The sequence below is a fragment of the Cinclus cinclus genome, chromosome 33, assembly GCF_963662255.1.
Source record: "Cinclus cinclus chromosome 33, bCinCin1.1, whole genome shotgun sequence".
NCBI classification, from domain to species: Eukaryota; Metazoa; Chordata; class Aves; order Passeriformes; family Cinclidae; genus Cinclus; species Cinclus cinclus.
Window position 1 is genome coordinate 1,457,282 of NC_085078.1, and position 23,694 is coordinate 1,480,975.

Sequence of the window (23,694 nt, forward strand, 5' to 3'; positions counted from 1 at the left end):
GAGTTTAAGGAAACAAAAGGGGAAAAGAGGGGAAGGGAAATAGCTACCAAGGGATGGGACGGAGTCCTCGTGGTCTTCGGCCAATAGACGTGTCTTCCTTACGTGGGGAGATCTCAAGAGGCTTCTCCAAAGAGTCACCGTTTTACAGTCTTTTCTCAAAGTGAGCGATGTCTGGCCAAGAGGTGGGGAGATTTATGGACCGTTGTGTGCTCAGAGAAGCAGGTGCCAATCTGGCTGGGCTAGTGTGGCCTCGAAGAGCAGTGCACCATGACGGCACAGCACAGCACAGCTGCAAACAGTTATTTGGTAAACCTCTACCTCGGCCAGGCCAGAACTGTTCAAAGGCAACCAGGCCAGAAAACTCCTGTCTGGAGCGAGTGGGGTTCACCGGGGTCTTCTTGTGATGGTCGTGAGGCAAATGAGGGAAACTTCGGACCGTCTCTTCCAGATGACATGAGATGAATTCCCAGAAGTGGCTGTAACGGCCATCTATGGGGTTGGGAGCACTTTGGAGTCTGGGAATGCTTTTGGGGTGAGCCAAATGGGTGCTGCGGGGGCACTTAGAGATCCTGGGAGGTCTGGGGGACACATACGTGACATGTGGTGGGTGGACACTGGGGTTCTGTGAAGCCCAGGGCATGACGGGCGTTGTTGTCCCAGCTCCAACGGGGCTCAACTGGGCCGTGGGGCATGACGGGAGCCACAGGCAAAAACAGAAAAGATGGCGCAGACACCAGGCACCGCCCCCAAAGTGCCAAGACCCAGCACTGATTGGTTGTGTGCAGTGATGGGCGGGAGTCTTGGCAAATGGGAGGCACCAGAGGCAGGAGCCCACTCCATCCCCAGTACAGCCCCGTACAAACCCAGTGCCCCTCCAGGTCATCCCACTACACCCCAGTCCCACCCAATACACCTGGCTTAGTTCCCAGTCCATTCCAGTTCCTCCCCGTATTATCCACAGTAGGCGTCAGTGTCCCCCAGCCATCCCCACAGTGCGCCCTGTGTCCCTAGTTTGTCCCAGTACTTCCAAGTATCAATCCCAGTATGTCCCAGTAGTTTTCAGTGCAACCCCACAGTCCATCCCAGTCCACCCAGATTCCCCCTCAGCATTCCCCATGTTCCCACGTTGACCCACTTCTCCCCAGTATCACTCCCAGTATGTCCCAGCGTTTCCCACAGTGCTCCCAGTGTTCCCCAGTATGTCCCAGTTCTCCCAAATGTTTCCAAGGAAACCTGAACTTCTCACGGTTGCCGTGGCACACAAACCCAGCCGTGGGATCAGTGCAGTGTCCATGGCCCTGTACAGCCCCTGGCAGTGGCCCAGTGCAGGATGCGATGATGATCCACCCGCAGAGCTGGCCCAGGGCAGCTCTGCAGTGCTTTTGGTGGCACCTTGGGCAGGCACACTCCTGAGGACTATGTCTGTTTGCAGTGGAGAAAATTAGGAGTTTTAGATTGTTTAAAAAAATTAAAAAGGGAAAACATTTCTTTGCCTGAGCGCAGCCAGTTCTCCAAGCAAAGCAGGTTCCAGATGAGGGAGGACAGACGGGATGGGGCTGGGCAAAGTGGAGCAAGGTTGTCCACACTGGGTCAGACCTCAAGGAACAGCTTCTCTGAGCAGGCCAGACCTGCCGAGGAGAGACCCTGGATCAATATCAACCACACAATGCTCTAATCACCTCTGCTCTAAAATCAGCAGTAGTAAAATCCACCCTTTAAAACTCCAATGGATATTTGTCCATAACTGCAGCAGAAAACCTTCCTCATGAACTGCACCAGACCAGAGGGAAATCAAGGCAGAGCCGTGGTTTGTCAGGACTTGCTTGATCCCAGTGAGCCCCGTGGTGCTTTTGGTGCTGAGACCTTGAACCTCAGGGCCTAGGAGGAGATTGCACAAACCCTTTGAGGAGTCCAATTCAGAAGAACCTTTCAGCTGCTGCCCATGCCTGTGCCTTGGGCTGGCCCAGACTCCTTCTGGGGGATGTGTTGCACCTCAGCCCTGCTCTGGGAGAGAAATTCCTTCTCCTTGTTTCCAGTCTGGGCCTCCACAGCTGCCCTTGGTATTAATTGTTTCTTTCTCTGGATATTCTCTGTCAAAAGAGCCATCATCTCTGAAACTGCCCATCAATCCCTCCCAGGGCTCTCCTCTGCTGTCCTCAGTCTCCAGCCCACTGAGCACAGAACTCCTTTCTCCACTCCTTTGACCACTATCAAATGGTCATGTGCTTGAGGCCATGGGCACCTGGACAAGAAGGACAGTTCTTTTCCATAGAAAGGAACGTAGGGAGCCCCAGTGTTTCAAAGGCAGGGAAGAGTCGGCCCTCAGGAAGCCAAGGTAACCTACATAGTCCTGGCAGCTTTTGTCTGGGAGCTATCCTTGTATATATCCAGAATTTCAGAGGCAGTATCCCAATCTTGGCCGTCAAGGACTGTGCTTGAAAGATGTTTTATTCTCCATGGAAAGAAAAGGCTCAGGGGCTGCCCCCGGGGTGCGCGGGGCTTGGCACAGGGCTGAGAAGGCAACGGAAAAACGGAAAAACGGAAAAACGGCCATGGGGACAAACGGCCCCAGGGCTTCAGTTGCAGTTGCAGCAGCAGCAGCAGCAGCGGCAGCAGCGGCAGCAGCGGCAGCAGCGGCAGCAGCAGCGAATCAAGCGACTTTGTCGACCCTCTGGATCTCCTCTCCCTCTCCCGCAGTCCCACAGCCTCTCTCAGTCTCCGTTTCCTGGTGTCTCCCTCCTCTCCCAGTCTCCCTCTCCCCGTTCCGAGCCGGCTCATGCCCCCAGCCCGCCCTCGGCCCCGGGCGGGGCTTCCCCGTCCCCGTCCCCGCCCCCGTCCCCGTCCCCGTCCCCGTCCCCGGCCGTCCTGCCGCGGTCTCTCCTCCGCCCGGCTCTGGCTGTACTGGCAGTGGCGCTGCTGGGCGGGGATCAGTGCCTGGTGCGGCATCGCCTCCCTTTGGCTCCGCCTGCCCCGGCCCCGGCCCCGGCCCCGGCCCCGGCCCCGGCCCCGGCCCCGGCCCCGGCCCCGGCCCCGGCCCCGGCCCCGGCCCCGGCCCCGGCCGCAACGTGGGCTCCGACCTCGGCCTCAACGCGGGGTCCGGCCCCGACCCCGGGCCCGGCCGCAGCCCCAGCCCCAACGTGGATCCCAGTCCCGGTCCCGGTCCCGGCGCCAGCTGCTCCCGGAGCCCGCAGAGCGCACACAGGGCGCGGCCGCTCCCGCCGCCTCCGTTGGGGCTTCCCCGGCCCGAGCTCCGCCGCTCGGCAGCGCGGCCGCTGGCCCCGAGCCGCCGCTGTCGCGTTCCAAAGAGCGAACGCCAGGGGCTGCCCGGCCCGGGACGGCTGAGGGGCGCTCGGGGCCCGTGTCTGGCCCCGGGCCGAGCGCTGACAGCCGCGTCTCGCCGGCAGGGAAGGTGGAGCACGGCATTAAGGAGCGCTACCAGCTCGGTTCGCTGATGGGGCGCGGCGGCTTCGGCAGCGTCTGGGCGGCGACCCGGCTCTCGGACGGCGCCCCGGTGAGTGGAGGGGCCGGCGGCGGGCGGAGGAGGAGGAGGAGGCTGAGGAGGGGTCGGGGAAGGATGGGGCTCGGCAGGGCGGGCGGCGAGCTAAGCCCTCTGCTCCCCTTGGCTTGCAGGTGGCCATCAAAAGGGTGCCACGGAACCGCGTCCGACACTGGGGTGAGCTGGTGAGTGAGCGGGGGTCAGCGGGAGAAGCCGGGGCGTGCTGGGTGGGCATGAGCCGAGGCCCAGCAGGGTGGACAGCGCGTGTGGGGCCAGCAGAGCATCCCGGGCTGGGTGAGGGCTTCCCGAGCCTTGGCACGGCATCAGCCCTGCTGACGGCATCGTGGTCCTCCTGCAGCCCGACGGCACCAGCGCACCAATGGAGATCGTGCTCCTGGACAAGGTGTCCACTGGCTTCCCTGGTGTTGTCCAGCTGCTGGAGTGGCTTGAGCTCCCCAGCGACATCCTGATGGTGCTGGAGCGCCCGGAGCGGTGTCAGGACCTCCGTCATTTCATTCGGGCACGGGGGTTCCTGTCCGAGGAGGTGGCGCGGCAGCTGTTCCGCCAGGTGCTGGAGGCTGTGCAGCACTGCACCAGCTGCGGAGTCCTGCACAGGGACGTCAAACCGGAGAACATCCTCGTTGACCTGGCCAGCGGGCAGGCAAAACTGATTGATTTTGGCTGTGGCACCTACCTGCAGGACACAGCCTACACTCACTTTGCAGGTGAGCCCACACAGCGCCGTCTTCCCGCTCCCAGCATCTCCTGGCCCAACAGCTCAGGGCCCAGCCTGGCTGTGGGAGCGTGGACTCTCCTTTTTGCTGCCAGTCATGGCACTGAGTCTTCAGCTGAGTTGCTTTCCACTGGGGGCGGCTGGGGGGACAGCTTCCAGCCCTGCTGGCAGCCTTTGCCAGCCGCTGTGCCCAGGACTGGGGCTGGGGCAGCCAGCCTGACAAAAACACCCATGGGTGGGGGTAGTAGGGGAGCAGGGGAGGGGCAGAACCTGCGCACCCGCTGTTTTGGTGTGCAGGTGAGAAAGGGCTTGCACTACTGTGCTCACCTTGTTTGCCTTGGCCTCATAATTGTTTTTTGGGGCAATGCAGGCAGGGAGGATGGAGACATGGATTTCCCCACCACTGAGTGGGTTTTTCCTTGTCATGCTCAGGCCTTGCTAGGGCTTCTGCTGCCCTCTTGCAGCACCAGTGGCTTCTTTTCCAAGCCCAAGTTTGTACACACGTCCCAGGTGCTGGCCAGAGGCAAGGGGTCACACCATGTGCCATTGGTGCAGCCCTAGCATGGCCAAGGATTCTGGGGCCAGGCTCTGGGAGCAGCAGCATTCCCCTGATGAACTCCATCTCTGTCCCATAGGAACACGGTCCTACAGCCCCCCGGAATGGACCCGCTTTGGCTGGTACTATGGCAAGCCAGCTACCATCTGGTCCCTGGGCATCCTGCTGCACCAGATGGTCTGTGGGAAGCACCCTTTCAGGAGGGGCCGGAACATCAGCTGGAACCATCAGCTCTCACTGCCACAACGGCTCTCTCAAGGTGAATCCTCATCTCTGGGCACGGGGGGAATGGGAGGCAGTGCTGGGAGACAGCAGTGGGCTCGTGAGCATCCCGCTCTGGCAGCTGCTGAGCACGTGGCACAGGTCCTGCTCTCCTGCTCTCCTCCAAAACAAAGAACTGATGGGAGGCTTTAGGCCCAGCTCTGAGCACACGCAGCATGGCTTGGGCATGGGAATAATGGGGCAAAGCAGACTGCAGCCTCCTCCAAGTGACCGGTGGTTTCTGCTTTCTCTCTCCAGACTGCCAAGATCTGATCAAAAGGTGTTTATCCATGCTCGACATAGAAAGGCCCTCATTAGAAGACCTGCTTTGTGACCCTTGGATGCAGCAAATTCACCTGACGTAGAAGAAGGGAGAGAGCCACAGGCGCACTTTGATGCAGGGCTCTGGTAAGTTCCAGCTCCACACAGGCCTTGGCAATCAGAAGCAAAGAAGCCCAGACTGTTTTGTCCTGCCTGTGCCACTGCACCCAGGTCATCAGATGGGAACACCCAGCCCTTGGGCTGGAGCTGAGCTGCTCTCTGCCCAGCACTGGTGGCCACCATCTGAGCTGGTTTGGCTTGTCCTGGTTCACTGACAGCTGGGGCCCTGGGCAGAACACTGAGAGCCTGGTCTCCCCCCCAGGGAAGGAGAAGGAGCCCCTGGAGAAGCTGTAGCAGGTGGGGCTGCTGCTGCTGGGGACAGCGAGGATGACATCAAGGATGACAACCTCTTCCTCCACCTGGCCACTGGCAAGCTGAAGATGACAGACTTGGATTCTGGCACCTTCTTCAAAGCCAGGCTCCACACAGCAAATTTACAGATGAGTCCAGACCCAGGGGGATGCTCCCAGATTTGGGCATTGCACAGCCTGCCCAGGAAACAAAGGTTCCCCCTTTGCTGGGGAGGATAAAATTGATTCTTCTGTCGTCTGCCAAGCTGCCTTTTGGCAGGACTGGGGGATGGGCTGGGGTGGGTACGAAATGGGAGTTGGCTCCTGGCCCTGCCAACAGCCCCCAGCACCCACCGTGCCCCAGCTGGGGCTGGGGCAGCCAGCTTGACACAAACAAAGCCCCGTGGTGGGAGCAGAGGTGGGGCTCCAGAATTGTGCTTGGCTGCTTTGCTTTGCAGGCAAGGAAGGGCTTGGGCTGCTCCACTGCCCTTGCTTGCTTTGGGATCACCATAAATAACTTTTGCGGCAGCGCAGGGGGAAAGGGAGAAAGCATGGGCTTCTCTCAGCCATGGGTGGCTTTTTCCCTGGCATGTAGGGTTGGGCCTTCCTCAAGCCCTTGATAGAGATAAGATTTTTTACCATTTCTCTTTTCCCCCCCTTTGCACTGTAAGCTATTTTCATTAATTTGTTGTTTGTTTCTCTAAAGGAAGTGTTCCAGGTGGGGTCCAGTGTGGATCAGGAGGTGCTTGGGACCAGCTGCGGTGTGGACGGGCCGTGCGCTTGGAGAAGGCTGAGGACATCGTTTGGGACCAGCTTTTCTGACAGCAGCGATGGCATGAGGTGAGTCCCCGTCTTCTTTGCATGGTGGGATAAGAGCTTTTGGGAAATGGCAGCAAACACCGGAGCATCCTGCTGTGGCAGCTGCTGAGGAGGAGGATGTGCCATGGCTGGCTGCAGGCTGGGCACATGTCCTGCCCTCCTGCTCTGCTGCCCAATGAGGGGCAGCAATGATGGGCAGCTTTGGGCACTGCTCTGGGCATGGCCAGCGTGGCCTGGGCACCGTGGGAGCTGGGACAAGGGTGAGCCTTCAGGAGCCTTCAGCTGACGGGCAATTTCTGGTTTCTCTCCTTGCAGCCGGGCCCTGTGGATGCTGAGGCTGCTCTGGGCTCTGCCAGGGCTCTGCTGCAGCTCAGCACCGGGCCCGAATCAGCCAAAGGAGAAATGGTGTGACCTGCAGCAGAGACTTGCTTGAGCATTTTGGCAACGCAGCTCAAGTTTGCAGAGTGTACACCTCCAAGGGAAAACAAAGTAAACCTGTTCAATACCTTCTGAAATGAAATCCATCTGGAACGACCCCAAATGACATTTTCAGCTTGCACAAGCTGTAGCTCAGCCCTCCTCTGAACAGTTCTCTCCCCCACCTGCCTTTTACTTCACAACTGCTCCCTCCTTTCCCCCACTGAGTTCCCAGCCCATCACAGTGTCCATCACATTGTTGCCTTCCTTGATGCCCCTCACCACGAGGAACACTGATCCCCAGGCTTAGGATCTCATGCTGTCACTGGCTGAAGAGCAGCAATGTCTCAGAGGTCCAGTGAGATTTTAGTGTCATTCAGAGCTGCTCTCCAGCCCTCAGTTCTCCTCACTGCTGAGTTCCCACTCCCTTTTCCTCGTCCTTCCAGCAGGATGAACTCTGTGAATCCCCCTGAGCTTCCCCACTCTTCCCAGCCCACCCATGCACCTCAGTTAGGCTGAAGCTGAAGCTTCTTTGTCTCCTCTGGCACAGCAGTGCAGTCCCCTGTGCAGGGAGCCCCAGCCCCAGAGCACAGCACACAGCAGTGCAGTGCTGGGCTGGACCAGCTCCCCTCCACCCCTGCCTTGGCTGTCTGTGGCAACTGAATGCTCCCTGTTTGGAGCTGTCATTGCAGGACGGCCCCAGGGCAGAGCCCAGCCGGGCTCCCACTGCATCCCCTGAAGCTTGGGGCAGACACTGGGCCCTGGGCTGAGGTTCGTGGGGAGCACCCAGAGCTGTGGCTTGCAGTCAGTGTTTGCAAGCCTTGTGTTCTCATCTCCTGCAGCCTGTGGGGAAAACAACCTGTGCTGCCAGGCCAGCACTGCCCCTCTGGGCAGGGACAAGGCTGAAGGGCTTTCCCATTTCAGAGCAGCCAGCATTGAGCCTTGGCAGGGCCTGGCACGGCTGGAGCCAGGTTTGTCTCCCGTCCAGGACTCACTGCTCACCCACCCCCACTGTGCTCACTTACCCATGGACAGAAGGGTCTGTCTATGCCAGGGGCTCTGGGATGTCTCTGTACCCATGGACTGAAGGGTCTCTCTGTGCCAGGGTTTCCATGATGTCTTTGTACCCACGGGTGTAGAATGAACACAGAGACTGAAAAGTGTCAGTCACGTTGCTTTCACACTCCTTCTTTTCTGTACAAGACACATCCATGTACTCCACCATGTATGGCTATATTAAAAGGGTTGGAAAGGATAGAGATTTCCCACCGAGCTCTAACTTTGGCATAACTCACCTTGGAAGCCAGTGGCCGGGGGATTTTTTTCACAACTCTGTGAGTAGGTGTCCAGGAGCTGAAGGGAGCAGCATTTAGAAGCAATTTCATGCCGGATTTCTATGCAGGAAATGGAGTTGACAACCATCTGCATCTCTGCAGCTGTGCTGGGACTCTCTTCCCTCCACCTCTGCTCACAGGCACTGCCCCTGCAGGGACAGAAAAGGGTGAGGAAGACCTGTCTTGGTCACACAGGGCAGAGCAGGACGCTTTATTGTACCTCAATGCACAGGGATCATGCCTCTTTACTGTCTGCTTAACACAAACACAGTACCTGCTGATGTAGCAATACTGTGACTAAAGGCATCCCTCTATGGAAAATATTATCAAAAGTTAAGAAAAGTAGAACACACCAAATAGAGTAACAAAAAAGACACTTGGCACAAAGCAGTCTGGGCAGTCTGTAATGAGTTCCATTCTTAAGTTTATACAGACAACAAACAGGCGCTTTATTAATAGTTTCTGGAAAGCACAGAGTTGTTATATTCCTCAGGGCATCCTCAAGCTCAGGCTGTAGAGAAGGGGGGGGACAGTTTTGGAGGCACCACCAAGTAGAGAACCGACAGTGCCAGACCCAGGGATGGGCACCAGGGTGGCACAGGTGACCTTTAGGTTTTGCAGGGCCCAGGCACAGAGCCAGGGCTGAGGTCACACTCTGTGGGCTGAGGCAGAGCCCCAGCCAGAAATCCCCCCCTGACCCAGCAGCTCTCCAGTGTGGCCACCAGGCCAGCTTGCCAAGGGAGGCTTGTGGCCATGCCCTGCAGGGAGCTGCTGCTGCCAAGGTGCCTTTGGTGTCTCGGGCTCTCCCTGGCACAGGTCCCACCACGGCACTCTGCTCTCGTGCCCAAGCACAAAAAATTCTGTTTAAACAGAAATATGATTAAGAAAATGTTCTTCTTCCACATCCAGACCACGCTCCTGAGGAGCCTCCAACCTTTGCTCAGCCTGGCCACACACTCACCCACTGAAATTGCCCACAGCTGGGCTTCACTCCGTTTCCAAAACACCAAACATCTTGGGGGAGAGCTGAGAGGAATCATGTAAATGTGGGGGACCTCATCGTGGAGCTACCAGTCCCCAGCCTGACTTGCTTGGCTTTAGGATTGGTCTTTTTGTGTCACTAGGTGCAGGGAACGCACAGGGGCAGCAGAGGACAGCCAGACCCTTCCTTGTCCACTGGACATGTGAAAATCCTTATCCCCACTCCTGTCTCTGCAGGCACTGCTGACCTAGTCATCCACAGAGGCAGTCAGGCATTTCTGTCACACAACACCCACCAGCTTTTCAGCCATACAGGGCTGGGGACTAAAAGGACTTATTAGAGATGCACTGAGGGCTGCTGGGCTGGAGTGGGAGGCAGGAGAAAAGAAGAGGGTCCGTGAGAAGACCTACGGGGAGCAATGGGGTGCAGGAGCTGCTGTGCTCCTGCCCAGAAGCACTGGGGTCCTGGCCAAGAGGCACAGCTGGGGCAGGGGCTGCATTCTAGGTCATCCAGGGTGGTCCTGGGGTGACAGGGATCAGAAGGCAACAGGGGCCCTGGAGAAAAGGGTTCCCTGGGAAAATTCCATGGGGCAGGGGTGTTGTCTAGGGTATCAGTAGGGGTGCACTGGGCTGTGCTAGGACAGACTGGGATTGCCTGGAGTATGGTGACCATGTGCAGATAGGGTCTGAAGCCGGCAGAATTCATGATGCCCACAAGCAGGGTTTTCAAGATCTCAGCATTCTCTTAATCGGTCTCCAGAAGCACCAGGAGACCTTGCAGGTCCCTGGGATGTCCCTAGTGCCAGCAAGGGACGAGAGGACCAAAACTGCCCCGCAATTCCTAGAGAGGATGCCCTCCAATCCCCACACCCCACTCACCTCCCAGAGATCATTTTCCATCCCTTGCAGAAGTGCCTGGAAAGGGTAACAAAGGTTTGATGTGGACTGGGCCTTGTGGGACTGTGGGGAACACAGGTGCAGGGATCAGGGTGGAGGGGGAGACAATGGGATGGGAATTGAGGGCCTCCAAGGATGATCAAAGACACTGAAGTGGGGTGACCTGAAGAGCCCAAAGGACTGGGCTGAGGGTAGGGAAGGGGCCCTGTTGGATGCTGGGGAGAGGAAAGGAATTCCAAAGGAATTCCACTGTAGGGACACAGGATTGCAAGGAAGTGGCTTGATGGAGACAGAAAAAACAGCATGGATGAGGGGAAAACCAACAGGACTGGAAGATGGTTTGGGAGTAGGCAAGGAGTCCAGGAATGGCATCAGGAGAGCCCTGCGTGGCCAGGGAGAAAGGCAAAGCAGTGAGGGGGAAAAGGGAGGAAATGGAATTGGGAATGATCAGTGGGAGGGCATTAGAGCAATACAACAAAGAGGAAAACGTGGTGAGGAGATGTCTGAGAGGGCCAAAAGGATGGGATGGGAGGCTACAGGGCAAGATCATGATATCAGGCCTCACCTTGGCCTGTAGTGAGGGACACAACAGGATAGAGAAGAGCAGGGTCACACTGAGCACCGTCACCTTCATCTTCCTCTTGCACTTGGCAGCGCTCCCTGAGGCTGCACCAGGGCAGGAGCACCTTCATCCCTGCCGGGGCTCCTCCCTGCCCCCTCCCCAACAGCCCCCAGGCTAAAGCCTAGCTTGGTACTGACCCCAGCACTGGCTGGGAGCCCAGCACTGGCACAGACTCCATCCCACCTGCTGCACAGATCCAGCCCCTCCCCTGGCATCTCTCCAACTTCCTGCATGGGGCAATGGCCCTGCAAGGGCCTGAGTGCCTCTGGGGGCCAAAGGGTTGGGAATGGAGCCAATGGCAAGCGTATCCCTACTCCAACACAATCCATCCTTCAACAGTGCCCCAGAGCCAGGTCCCTGCATCTCCCAGTGCTCCTCCCCTCCTGGAGATTTCCCTGCAGGACACTCTAGAGCTGACCCCAGCCCCAAATATGGCATGTGGGAGGGGAGAACATGGGGTCATGGGCAATAGGATCAGCCACATAGCTGGGATCTTCAGGCAATGGGGAATGGTGATCACCTGCAGATAAGGCTGAGGCTTCAGGGATTGCTCAGTTGTAGCACTTCCCACGTCCACAGCATCCCATTTCCCAACCCTGCAGGCTCCAAACTGGTGCAGTCTCCAGCTCCAGAGCAGAGTCCAGAGGGGAATATCTCCCACCCTGCCCCTCACTCTGTCACACCTGCAGCCCCTTTGCCCTCTCAGAGCACCTGGTCCCTCTCTGCACAGCTGCCCCACACACCGAGTCCCAGGGACCCCATCCTCAACAGGGCTCCAACACCACCACTGGCCCAGGCTGGGAGCTGACCACCACTCCCCAAGGGCCCCGTCCCCACAGAGGGTCTCTGCAATGCCCTGGCCAGTGGAACACCAGGACAGTATAAATCCAGACACACACATACACGCGCACACACGGCTATAGGTTTGTCTGAAGGGTTTTGTTGATTATTCAAGAGAAATGTCGCTGGGCTCAAGAGAAAACAGGGGAGTCATTCAGGGATGATCATCTCCTGATGCCTCCGGAGCAGGCTGGACATGGATGTCACCAACTCTTGCAATCCTAAAGCACGGACACCAGAGGGTGACACAACATGACAAGAGATGGACCCTGTCCTCACCCCTCTCCCTGGAAGCACTGCTGACCTACCCATGGAAAGCAAGAGCCAGGCGCTTCTGCCTCAAGGGACCCACCAGCTTTTCAGCACAGGGAGCTGGGGACAGAAACGACTTATTAGAGACACACTGGAGGCACTGGGCTGAACTGAGAAAAAAAGGGGAAAGTGAGGGGATCCTGGGGGAAGGGGCCTGTGGGAGCAATGGGGTGCAGGAGCTGCTGCTCTCCTGCTCAGAAGCAGTGGGGTCCTGGCCAAGAGGCACAGCTGGGGCAGGGGCTGCATGCTGGGTCATCCAGGGGATGCTGGGGTGACAGGGATGGGAAGGCAACGGGGAGTCCTGGTCAAGGGGGTTTCCTAGCAAAACTCAAAAGGTGCAGGGGTGTTGTCTGGGGTGTCAGTAGGGGTGCACCGGGCTGTGCTTCCAGCACAGGGATGACCTAGAGTACGGTGGCCATGCAAGGGGAGGGTCTGACACTGGCAGAACTCGTGGTACTCACCAGCGGCGTCTTCAGGATCACAACATTGTCTAAATCCATCTGCAGAGAGATCAGGAGACCTCACTTGTCACTGGGATGCCCTCGGTACCAGCAAGAGATGGGGGGACTAAACTGTCCCCCAGCTCCCTGAGGGGATGCCCTCCAATCCCACCCCCCACTCACCTCCTGGAGATCATTTTCAGTTCCTTGCAGGAGTGTCTGGGAAAGGAGGACAAACCATGGTTCTGGACTGGAACATGTGGGGCTGTGGGACAACAAGGGTGCAGGGACCAAAGGGGGGTTGCGTGGGGGGCAGGCAAAGGGATTGGAATTCAGGGCCTCCAAGGAGGTTGTGGTGAGGCAGCAGGGACCCAAAGGCACCGAGCTGGAGTGAACTGGGGAGGCCAAGGGACTGGGCTGGGGATATGGAAGGGGCCCTGTTTGGGATGCAGGGGAGAAGAAAGGAATTCCAGTGTAGGGACATGGGAGTGAAACAGAGGGGATTGGAGTGGGCAGAAGAAGTAGGACAGATGAGGAGAAGACGAGACTGGGACAGGGTTTGTGAGTGGCAGGTGAATTCACAAATGATGCCAGGAGACACCACTGCAGTGGCCAGAGAGAAAAGCAAAGGATTGAAGTGAAAAAAGGAAAGGAACTGGGAATGATCAGTGCGAGGCCATTCATAGACCCTGGGTGGGATAAAGAGGAGATCCCAGGGTGATTTTGCAAGAAACCAAAGATGGGAAGCTACAAAGGACAGCATGTGGGGACACCATGACATCGGGGCCTCACCTTGGCCTGTGTCAGGGGGCACAGCAGGATGGAGAAGAGCAGGGGCACACTGAGCACACACTGAGCCACCTTCATCTTCCTCTAGCACTGGCAGCACGGGTGGAGGATGCACCAAGTGAGGAGCACATTTATCCCTCACAGGACTCCTCCCTGTGCCCTCCCTGACAAGACCCAAGGCCAAAGCCTGGCTTGGCACAGCCCCCAGTCCTGGCAACAAGCCCAGCCCTGGCACAGAGTACATCCCACCTGCAATATGGATCCAGCCCCCTTTCCCAGCATCTCTCCAGCTTCCTGTATGGGGCAGCCGCCCCTGGAAGGGCCCAGGTACCTGGGGGAAGGGAGCTGGAGACAGGTGAATCCCCACTCCAACACCATCCATCTTCCACCAGACCCCCAGAGCGCTGGGGGATTGGGATCACCTGAAGATGAGGCTGAGGCTTGGAGAATTACACAGGTGTGGCACATCCCACATCCGTACCACCCCATTTTCCAGCGCTGCAGGTCCCAGCTGGTCCAGTCTCCAGCCCCAGAGCACATTCCAGAGGGGAATATCTCCTGTCCTGACCCTCAGCCTGTCACACTTGTGGCCACTGTGCCATCCCAGAGTACCTGGCTCCCACTCTGCACAGCTGCTCTACATGGGGCTTGCCAGGAACCCCATCCCCAACAAGGTTCTCACTCCAGCACTGTCCCTGTCTGGGACTTGCCCACACCTCCCCAAGGCCCTTGTCCCCCCACAGTGTCTCTGCAATGCCCTGGCCCTGGGCCCAGCTCAGTGCTCACCCCGAGCAGGATGTGCCCATCCTGAGGGTTATCGGGGAGTGGGTGTTTGTCCCCAGGCAGCCACTGGGATCAAACTGGGCAAGCAGGTTTCAGCATTTTTAAACCAAAAGCATCATGGTCCCACTCTTCATTTTCCACTGGGAGCTTTTCTAACAGAGGCTTCTAGGAGATGTTTGAGCCCATTCCAGGCAGAGCCTCCTACTCCAGGAGGAACTGCGTTTCCTGTGCCATGGCCAGAGCACATCCTGCTGCAGGAAAAGCCTCGAGCCAACCCCAACACAGGAAAGGGCTCGGGCACAAGAGCAGAGTGCCGGGGTGGGACCTGTGCCAGGGAGAGCCCGAGACACCAAAGGCACCTTGGCAGCAGCAGCTCCCTGCAGGGCATGGCCACAAGCCTCCCTTGGCAAGCTGGCCTGGTGGCCACACTGGAGAGCTGCTGGGTCGGGGGGGATTTCTGGCTGGGGATCTGCCTCAGCCCACAGAGTGTGACCTCAGCCCTGGCTCTGGCACAGCCCCTGTGCCTGGGCCCTGCAAAACCTAAAGGTCACCTGTGCCACCCTGGTGCCCATCCCTGGGTCTGGCACTGTCGGTTCTCTACTTGGTGGTGCCTCCAAAACTGCACCTCCCCTCTCTACAGCCTGAGCTTGAGGATGCCCTGAGGAATATAACAACTCTGTGCTTTCCAGAAACTATTAATAAAGTGCCTGTTTGTTGTCTGTATAAACTTAAGAATGGAACTCATTACAGACTGCCCAGACTGCTTTGTGCCATGTGTCTTTTTTGTTACTCTATTTGGTGTGTTCTACTATTCATTTCTTATCTTTTGATAATATTTTCCATAGAGGGATGCCTTTAGTCACAGTATTGCTACATCAGCAGGTACTGTGCTTGTGTTAAGCAGACAGTAAAGAGGCATGATCACTGTGCATTGAGGTACAATGAAGCGTCCTGCTCTGCCCTGTGTGACCAAGACAGGTCTTCCTCACCCTTTTCTGTCCCTGCAGGGGCAGTGCCTGTGAGCAGAGGTGGAGGGAAGAGAGTCCCAGCACAGCTGCAGAGATGCAGATGGTTGTCAACTCCACTTCCTGCATAGAAATCCGGCATGAAATTGCTTCTAAATGCTGCTCCCTTCAGCTCCTGGACACCTACTCACAGAGTTGTGAAAAAAATCCCCCGGCCACTGGCTTCCAAGGTGAGTTATGCCAAAGTTAGAGCTCGGTGGGAAATCTCTATCCTTTCCAACCCTTTTAATATAGCCATACATGGTGGAGTACATGGATGTGTCTTGTACAGAAAAGAAGGAGTGTGAAAGCAACGTGACTGACACTTTTCAGTCTCTGTGTTCATTCTACACCCGTGGGTACAAAGACATCATGGAAACCCTGGCACAGAGAGACCCTTCAGTCCATGGGTACAGAGACATCCCAGAGCCCCTGGCATGGACAGACCCTTCTGTCCATGGGTAAGTGAGCACAGTGGGGGTGGGTGAGCAGTGAGTCCTGGACGGGAGACAAACCTGGCTCCAGCCCTGCCAGGCCCTGCCAAGGCTCAATGCTGGCTGCTCTGAAATGGGAAAGCCCTTTAGCCTTGTCCCTGCCCAGAGGGGCAGTGCTGGCCTGGCAGCACAGGTTGTTTTCCCCACAGGCTGCAGGAGATGAGAACACAAGGCTTGCAAACACTGACTGCAAGCCACAGCTCTGGGTGCTCCCCACGAACCTCAGCCCAGGGCCCAGTGTCTGCCCCAAGCTTCAGGGGATGCAGTGGGAGCCCGGCTGGGCTCTGCCCTGGGGCCGTCCTGCAATGACAGCTCCAAACAGGGAGCATTCAGTTGCCACAGACAGCCAAGCCAGGGGTGGAGGGGAGCTGGTCCAGCCCAGCACTGCTGTGTGCTGTGCTCTGGGGCTGGGGCTCCCTGCACAGGGGACTGCACTGCTGTGCCAGAGGAGACAAAGAAGCTTCAGCTTCAGCCTAACTGAGGTGGATGGGTGGGCTGGGAAGAGTGGGGAAGCTCAGGGGGATTCACAGAGTTCATCCTGCTGGAAGGACGAGGAAAAGGGAGTGGGAACTCAGCAGTGAGGAGAACTGAGGGCTGGAGAGCAGCTCTGAATGACACTAAAATCTCACTGGACCTCTGAGACATTGCTGCTCTTCAGCCAGTGACAGCATGAGATCCTAAGCCTGGGGATCAGTGTTCCTCGTGGTGAGGGGCATCAAGGAAGGCAACAACGTGATGGACACTGTGATGGGCTGGGAACTCAGTGGGGGAAAGGAGGGAGCAGTTGTGAAGTAAAAGGCAGGTGGGGGAGAGAACTGTTCAGAGGAGGGCTGAGCTACAGCTTGTGCAAGCTGAAAATGTCATTTGGGGTCGTTCCAGATTGATTTCATTTCAGAAGGTATTGAACAAGTTTACTTTGTTTTCCCTTGGAGGTGTACACTCTGCAAACTTGAGCTGCGTTGCCAAAATGCTCAAGCAAGTCTCTGCTGCAGGTCACACCATTTCTCCTTTGGCTGATTCGGGCCCGGTGCTGAGCTGCAGCAGAGCCCTGGCAGAGCCCAGAGCAGCCTCAGCATCCACAGGGCCCGGCTGCAAGGAGAGAAACCAGAAATTGCCTGTCAGCTGAAGGCTCCTGAAGGCTCACCCTTGTCCCAGCTCCCACGGTGCCCAGGCCACGCTGGCCATGCCCAGAGCAGTGCCCAAAGCTGCCCATCATTGCTGCCCCTCATTGGGCAGCAGAGCAGGAGGGCAGGACATGTGCCCAGCCTGCAGCCAGCCATGGCACATCCTCCTCCTCAGCAGCTGCCACAGCAGGATGCTCCGGTGTTTGCTGCCATTTCCCAAAAGCTCTTATCCCACCATGCAAAGAAGATGGGGACTCACCTCATGCCATCGCTGCTGGCAGAAAAGCTGGTCCCAAACGATGTCCTCAGCCTTCTCCAAGCGCACGGCCCGTCCACACCGCAGCTGGTCCCAAGCACCTCCTGATCCACACTGGACCCCACCTGGAACACTTCCTTTAGAGAAACAAACAACAAAATAATGAAAATAGGTTACAGTGCAAAGGGGGGGAAAAGAGAAATGGTAAAAAATCTTATCTCTATCAAGGGCTTGAGGAAGGCCCAACCCTACATGCCAGGGAAAAAGCCACCCATGGCTGAGAGCAGCCCGTGCTTTCTCCCTTTCCCCCTGCGCTGCCGCAAAAGTTATGGTGATCCCAAAGCAAGCAAGGGCAGTGGAGCAGCCCAAGCCCTTCCTTGCCTGCAAAGCAAAGCAGCCAAGCACAATTCTGGAGCCCCACCTCTGCTCCCACCACGGGGCTTTGTTTGTGTCAAGCTGGCTGCCCCAGCCCCAGCTGGGGCACGGTGGGTGCTGGGGGCTGTTGGCAGGGCCAGGAGCCAACTCCCATTTCGTACCCACCCCAGCCCATCCCCCAGTCCTGCCAAAAGGCAGCTTGGCAGACGACAGAAGAATCAATTTTATCCTCCCCAGCAAAGGGGGAACCTTTGTTTCCTGGGCAGGCTGTGCAATGCCCAAATCTGGGAGCATCCCCCTGGGTCTGGACTCATCTGTAAATTTGCTGTGTGGAGCCTGGCTTTGAAGAAGGTGCCAGAATCCAAGTCTGTCATCTTCAGCTTGCCAGTGGCCAGGTGGAGGAAGAGGTTGTCATCCTTGATGTCATCCTCGCTGTCCCCAGCAGCAGCAGCCCCACCTGCTACAGCTTCTCCAGGGGCTCCTTCTCCTTCCCTGGGGGGGAGACCAGGCTCTCAGTGTTCTGCCCAGGGCCCCAGCTGTCAGTGAACCAGGACAAGCCAAACCAGCTCAGATGGTGGCCACCAGTGCTGGGCAGAGAGCAGCTCAGCTCCAGCCCAAGGGCTGGGTGTTCCCATCTGATGACCTGGGTGCAGTGGCACAGGCAGGACAAAAAAGTCTGGGCTTCTTTGCTTCTGATTGCCAAGGCCTGTGTGGAGCTGGAACTTACCAGAGCCCTGCATCAAAGTGCGCCTGTGGCTCTCTCCCTTCTTCTACGTCAGGTGAATTTGCTGCATCCAAGGGTCACAAAGCAGGTCTTCTAATGAGGGCCTTTCTATGTCGAGCATGGATAAACACCTTTTGATCAGATCTTGGCAGTCTGGAGAGAGAAAGCAGAAACCACCGGTCACTTGGAGGAGGCTGCAGTCTGCTTTGCCCCATTATTCCCATGCCCAAGCCATGCTGCGTGTGCTCAGAGCTGGGCCTAAAGCCTCCCATCAGTTCTTTGTTTTGGAGGAGAGCAGGAGAGCAGGACCTGTGCCACGTGCTCAGCAGCTGCCAGAGCGGGATGCTCACGAGCCCACTGCTGTCTCCCAGCACTGCCTCCCATTCCCCCCGTGCCCAGAGATGAGGATTCACCTTGAGAGAGCCGTTGTGGCAGTGAGAGCTGATGGTTCCAGCTGATGTTCCGGCCCCTCCTGAAAGGGTGCTTCCCACAGACCATCTGGTGCAGCAGGATGCCCAGGGACCAGATGGTAGCTGGCTTGCCATAGTACCAGCCAAAGCGGGTCCATTCCGGGGGGCTGTAGGACCGTGTTCCTATGGGACAGAGATGGAGTTCATCAGGGGAATGCTGCTGCTCCCAGAGCCTGGCCCCAGAATCCTTGGCCATGCTAGGGCTGCACCAATGGCACATGGTGTGACCCCTTGCCTCTGGCCAGCACCTGGGACTTGTGTACAAACTTGGGCTTGGAAAAGGAGCCACTGGTGCTGCAAGAGGGCAGCAGAAGCCCTAGCAAGGCCTGAGCATGACAAGGAAAAACCCACTCAGTGGTGGGGAAATCCATGTCTCCATCCTCCCTGCCTGCATTGCCCCAAAAAACAATTATGAGGCCAAGGCAAACAAGGTGAGCACAGTAGTGCAAGCCCTTTCTCACCTGCACACCAAAACAGCGGGTGCGCAGGTTCTGCCCCTCCCCTGCTCCCCTACTACCCCCACCCATGGGTGTTTTTGTCAGGCTGGCTGCCCCAGCCCCAGTCCTGGGCACAGCGGCTGGCAAAGGCTGCCAGCAGGGCTGGAAGCTGTCCCCCCAGCCGCCCCCAGTGGAAAGCAACTCAGCTGAAGACTCAGTGCCATGACTGGCAGCAAAAAGGAGAGTCCACGCTCCCACAGCCAGGCTGGGCCCTGAGCTGTTGGGCCAGGAGATGCTGGGAGCGGGAAGACGGCGCTGTGTGGGCTCACCTGCAAAGTGAGTGTAGGCTGTGTCCTGCAGGTAGGTGCCACAGCCAAAATCAATCAGTTTTGCCTGCCCGCTGGCCAGGTCAACGAGGATGTTCTCTGGTTTGACGTCCCTGTGCAGGACTCCGCAGCTGGTGCAGTGCTGCACGGCCTCCAGCACCTGGCGGAACAGCTGCCGCGCCACCTCCTCGGACAGGAACCCCCGTGCCCGAATGAAATGACGGAGGTCCTGACACCGCTCCGGGCGCTCCAGCACCATCAGGATCTCGCTGGGGAGCTCAAGCCACTCCAGCAGCTGGACAACACCAGGGAAGCCAGTGGACACCTTGTCCAGGAGCACGATCTCCATTGGTGCTCTGGTGCTGTCGGGCTGCAGGAGGACCACGATGCCGTCAGCGGGGCTGATGCCGTGCCAGGGCTCGGGAAGCCCTCACCCAGCCCGGGATGCTCTGCTGGCCCCACACGCGCTGTCCACCCTGCTGGGCCTCGGCTCATGCCCACCCAGCACGCCCCGGCTTCTCCCGCTGACCCCCGCTCACTCACCAGCTCACCCCAGTGTCGGACGCGGTTCCGTGGCACCCTTTTGATGGCCACCTGCAAGCCAAGGGGAGCAGAGGGCTTAGCTCGCCGCCCGCCCTGCCGAGCCCCATCCCTCCCCGACCCCTCCTCCTCCTCCTCCTCCTGCTCTTCCCCTCCTCCTCCGCCCGCCGCCGGCCCCTCCACTCACCGGGGCGCCGTCCGAGAGCCGCGTCGCCGCCCAGACGCTGCCGAAGCCGCCGCGCCCCAGCAGCGAACCGAGCTGGTAGCGCTCCTTAATGCCGTGCTCCACCTTCCCTGCCGGCGAGACGCGGCTGTCAGCGCTCGGCCCGGGGCCAGACACGGGCCCCGAGCGCCCCTCAGCCGTCCCGGGCCGGGCAGCCCCTGGCGTTCGCTCTTTGGAACGCGACAGCGGCGGCTCGGGGCCAGCGGCCGCGCTGCCGAGCGGCGGAGCTCGGGCCGGGGAAGCCCCAACGGAGGCGGCGGGAGCGGCCGCGCCCTGTGTGCGCTCTGCGGGCTCCGGGAGCAGCTGGCGCCGGGACCGGGACCGGGACTGGGATCCACGTTGGGGCTGGGGCTGCGGCCGGGCCCGGGGTCGGGGCCGGACCCCGCGTTGAGGCCGAGGTCGGAGCCCACGTTGCGGCCGGGGCCGGGGCCGGGGCCGGGGCCGGGGCCGGGGCCGGGGCCGGGGCCGGGGCCGGGGCCGGGGCCGGGACAGGCGGAGCCAAAGGGAGGCGATGCCGCACCAGGCACTGATCCCCGCCCAGCAGCGCCACTGCCAGTACAGCCAGAGCCGGGCGGAGGAGAGACCGCGGCAGGACGGCCGGGGACGGGGACGGGGACGGGGAGGGGGAAGCCCCGCTCGGGGCCGAGGGCGGGCTGGGGGCATGAGCCGGCTCGGAACGGGGAGAGGGAGACTGGGAGAGGAGGGAGACACCGGGAAACGGAGACTGAGAGAGGCTGTGGGACTGCGGGAGAGGGAGAGGAGATCCAGAGGGTCGAAAAAAGTCGCTTGATTCGCTGCTGCTGCCGCTGCTGCCGCTGCTGCTGCTGCTGCAACTGCAACTGAAGCCCTGGGGCCGTTTGTCCCCATGGCCGTTTTTCCGTTTTTCCGTTTTTCCGTTTTTCCGTTGCCTTCTCAGCCCTGTGCCAAGACCCGCGCACCCCGGGGGCAGCCCCTGAGCCTTTTCTTTCCATGGAGAATAAAACATCTTTCAAGCACAGGCATTGGCGGCCAAGATTGGGATACTGCCTCTGAAATTCTGGATATATACAAGGATAGCTCCCAGACAAAAGCTGCCAGGACTATGTAGGTTACCTTGGCTTCCTGAGGGCCGACTCTTCCCTGCCTTTGAAACACTGGGGCTCCCTACGTTCCTTTCTATGGAAAAGAACTGTCCTTCTTGTCCAGGTGCCCATGGCCTCAAGCACATGACCATTTGATAGTGGTCAAAGGAGTGGAGAAAGGAGTTCTGTGCTCAGTGGGCTGGAGACTGAGGACAGCAGAGGAGAGCCCTGGGAGGGATTGATGGGCAGTTTCAGAGATGATGGCTCTTTTGACAGAGAATATCCAGAGAAAGAAACAATTAATACCAAGGGCAGCTGTGGAGGCCCAGACTGGAAACAAGGAGAAGGAATTTCTCTCCCAGAGCAGGGCTGAGGTGCAACACATCCCCCAGAAGGAGTCTGGGCCAGCCCAAGGCACAGGCATGGGCAGCAGCTGAAAGGTTCTTCTGAATTGGACTCCTCAAAGGGTTTGTGCAATCTCCTCCTAGGCCCTGAGGTTCAAGGACTCAGCACCAAATGCACCACGGGGCTCACTGGGATCAAGCAAGTCCTGACAAACCACGGCTCTGCCTTGATTTCCCTCTGGTCTGGTGCAGTCCATGAGGAAGGTTTTCTGCTGCAGTTATGGAGAAATATCCATTGGAGTTTTAAAGGGTGGATTTTATTACTGCTGATTTTAGAGCAGAGGTGATTAGAGCATTGTGTGGTTGATATTGATCCAGGGTCTCTCCTCGGCAGGTCTGGCCTGCTCAGAGAAGCTGTGCCTTGAGGTCTGACCCAGTGTGGACAACCTTGCTCCACTTTGCCCAGCCCCATCCCGTCTGTCCTCCCTCATCTGGAACCTGCTTTGCTTGGAGAACTGGCTGCGCTCAGGAAAGAGATGTTTTCCCTTTTTAATTTTTTTAAACAATCTAAAACTCCTAATTTTCTCCACTGCAAACAGACATAGTCCTCAGGAGTGTGCCTGCCCAAGGTGCCACCAAAAGCACTGCAGAGCTGCCCTGGGCCAGCTCTGCGGGTGGATCATCATCGCATCCTGCACTGGGCCACTGCCAGGGGCTGTACAGGGCCATGGACACTGCACTGATCCCACGGCTGGGTTTGTGTGCCACGGCAACCGTGAGAAGTTCAGGTTTCCTTGGAAACATTTGGGAGAACTGGGACATACTGGGGAACACTGGGAGCACTGTGGGAAACGCTGGGACATACTGGGAGTGATACTGGGGAGGAGTGGGTCAACGTGGGAACATGGGGAATGCTGAGGGGGAATCTGGGTGGACTGGGATGGACTGTGGGGTTGCACTGAAAACTACTGGGACATACTGGGATTGATACTTGGAAGTACTGGGACAAACTAGGGACACAGGGCGCACTGTGGGGATGGCTGGGGGACACTGACGCCTACTGTGGATAATACGGGGAGGAACTGGAATGGACTGGGAACTAAGCCAGGTGTATTGGGTGGGACTGGGGTGTACTGGGATGACCTGGAGGGGCACTGGGTTTGTACGGGGCTGTACTGGGGATGGAGTGGGCTCCTGCCTCTGGTGCCTCCCATTTGCCAAGACTCCCGCCCATCACTGCACACAACCAATCAGTGCTGGGTCTTGGCACTTTGGGGGCGGTGCCTGGTGTCGGCGCCATCTTTTCTGTTTTTGCCTGTGGCTCCCGTCATGCCCCACGGCCCAGTTGAGCCCCGTTGGAGCTGGGACAACAACGCCCGTCATGCCCTGGGCTTCACAGAACCCCAGTGTCCACCCACCACATGTCACGTATGTGTCCCCCAGACCTCCCAGGATCTCTAAGTGCCCCCGCAGCACCCAATTGGCACACCCCAAAAGCATCCCCAGACTCCAAAGTGCTCCCAACCCCATAGATGGCCGTTACAGCCACTTCTGGGAATTCATCTCCTGTCATCTGGAAGAGACGGTCCGAAGTTTCCCTCATTTGCCTCACGACCATCACAAGAAGACCCCGGTGAACCCCACTCGCTCCAGACAGGAGTTTTCTGGCCTGGTTGCCTTTGAACAGTTCTGGCCTGTCCAAGGTAGAGGTTTACCAAATAACTGTTTGCAGCTGTGCTGTGCTGTGCCGTCATGGTGCACTGCTCTTCGAGGCCACACTAGCCCAGCCAGATTGGCACCTGCTTCTGTGAGCACACAACGGTCCATAAATCTCCCCACCTCTTGGCCAGACATCTCTCACTTTGAGAAAAGACTGTAAAACGGTGACTCTTTGGAGAAGCCTCTTGAGATCTCCCCACGTAAGGAAGACACGTCTATTGGCCGAAGACCACGAGGACTCCGTCCCATCCCTTGGTAGCTATTTCCCTTCCCCTCTTTTCCCCTTTTGTTTCCTTAAACTCTCCTCTCTGTCGCACAACTGAATTGTTAGCATCAAATAAAGTGCTGTATTGAAGCATACTGCTGTCCCCCTGCTCCGTGTCTTGCACCTCAAGATCAAAACAAAGCATCACGATCCCCGCCTGGATTGGCGGATCGTGACATTAAATTGGCATCACGGACTGGATTATGACAGACAGAAGGGCTGCAAGGTTGTGTGTAGTCTGTAATAGGGGAAGGACATCTTGCTCCAGCCGCACCTAGCTGGTCACCTCAAAAGGAGTGAGCTTGTCCAGAAAGCAAGGGGGGCAAGTTCAGATTTCCTGCAAACTGCACAGGCCTAGGTGGAGAGCACCCCCACACTTGT

The 23,694-nt window shown here is 58.1% G+C and overlaps 2 protein-coding genes across 2 annotated transcripts; one reads left to right on the top strand and one right to left on the bottom strand.

Moving 5' to 3' along the window:
- Positions 1–638: 638 nt before the first annotated feature.
- Positions 639–6,947, top strand: LOC134055571 (serine/threonine-protein kinase pim-1-like). Its single transcript, XM_062511975.1, has 8 exons — positions 639–706; positions 3,265–3,511; positions 3,631–3,681; positions 3,855–4,221; positions 4,865–5,044; positions 5,305–5,402; positions 6,424–6,557; positions 6,893–6,947. Exons 1-8 carry the CDS (start codon positions 639–641, stop codon positions 6,945–6,947), a joined length of 1,200 nt encoding a protein of 399 aa, XP_062367959.1.
- Positions 6,948–16,442: 9,495 nt separating this feature from the next.
- LOC134055572 (serine/threonine-protein kinase pim-3-like) lies at positions 16,443–22,712 on the bottom strand. The gene is made up of 9 exons (XM_062511977.1): positions 22,645–22,712; positions 20,306–20,615; positions 19,889–20,227; positions 19,705–19,755; positions 19,165–19,531; positions 18,342–18,521; positions 17,984–18,081; positions 16,833–16,966; positions 16,443–16,497 (listed from the first exon to the last, which is right to left on the bottom strand). The coding sequence occupies exons 1-9, from the start codon at positions 22,710–22,712 to the stop codon at positions 16,443–16,445; spliced, it is 1,602 nt and encodes a 533-aa protein (XP_062367961.1).
- Between the last annotated feature and the right edge of the window lie 982 nt (positions 22,713–23,694).

Coding starts and splice junctions, on each gene's coding strand:
- LOC134055571 (XM_062511975.1), top strand. CDS start 639: ATGACGGGCGTTGTTGTCCCAGCTCCAACGGGGCTCAACTGGGCCGTG. Junction 707..3,264: donor GGGCATGACGGGAGCCACAG/GCAAAAACAGAA, acceptor GCCGCTCGGCAG/CGCGGCCGCTGGCCCCGAGC. Junction 3,682..3,854: donor TCCGACACTGGGGTGAGCTG/GTGAGTGAGCGG, acceptor GTCCTCCTGCAG/CCCGACGGCACCAGCGCACC.
- LOC134055572 (XM_062511977.1), bottom strand. CDS start 22,712: ATGACGGGCGTTGTTGTCCCAGCTCCAACGGGGCTCAACTGGGCCGTG. Junction 18,522..19,164: donor AGCCTACACTCACTTTGCAG/GTGAGCCCACAC, acceptor TCTGTCCCATAG/GAACACGGTCCTACAGCCCC. Junction 18,082..18,341: donor GCCACAACGGCTCTCTCAAG/GTGAATCCTCAT, acceptor TTCTCTCTCCAG/ACTGCCAAGATCTGATCAAA.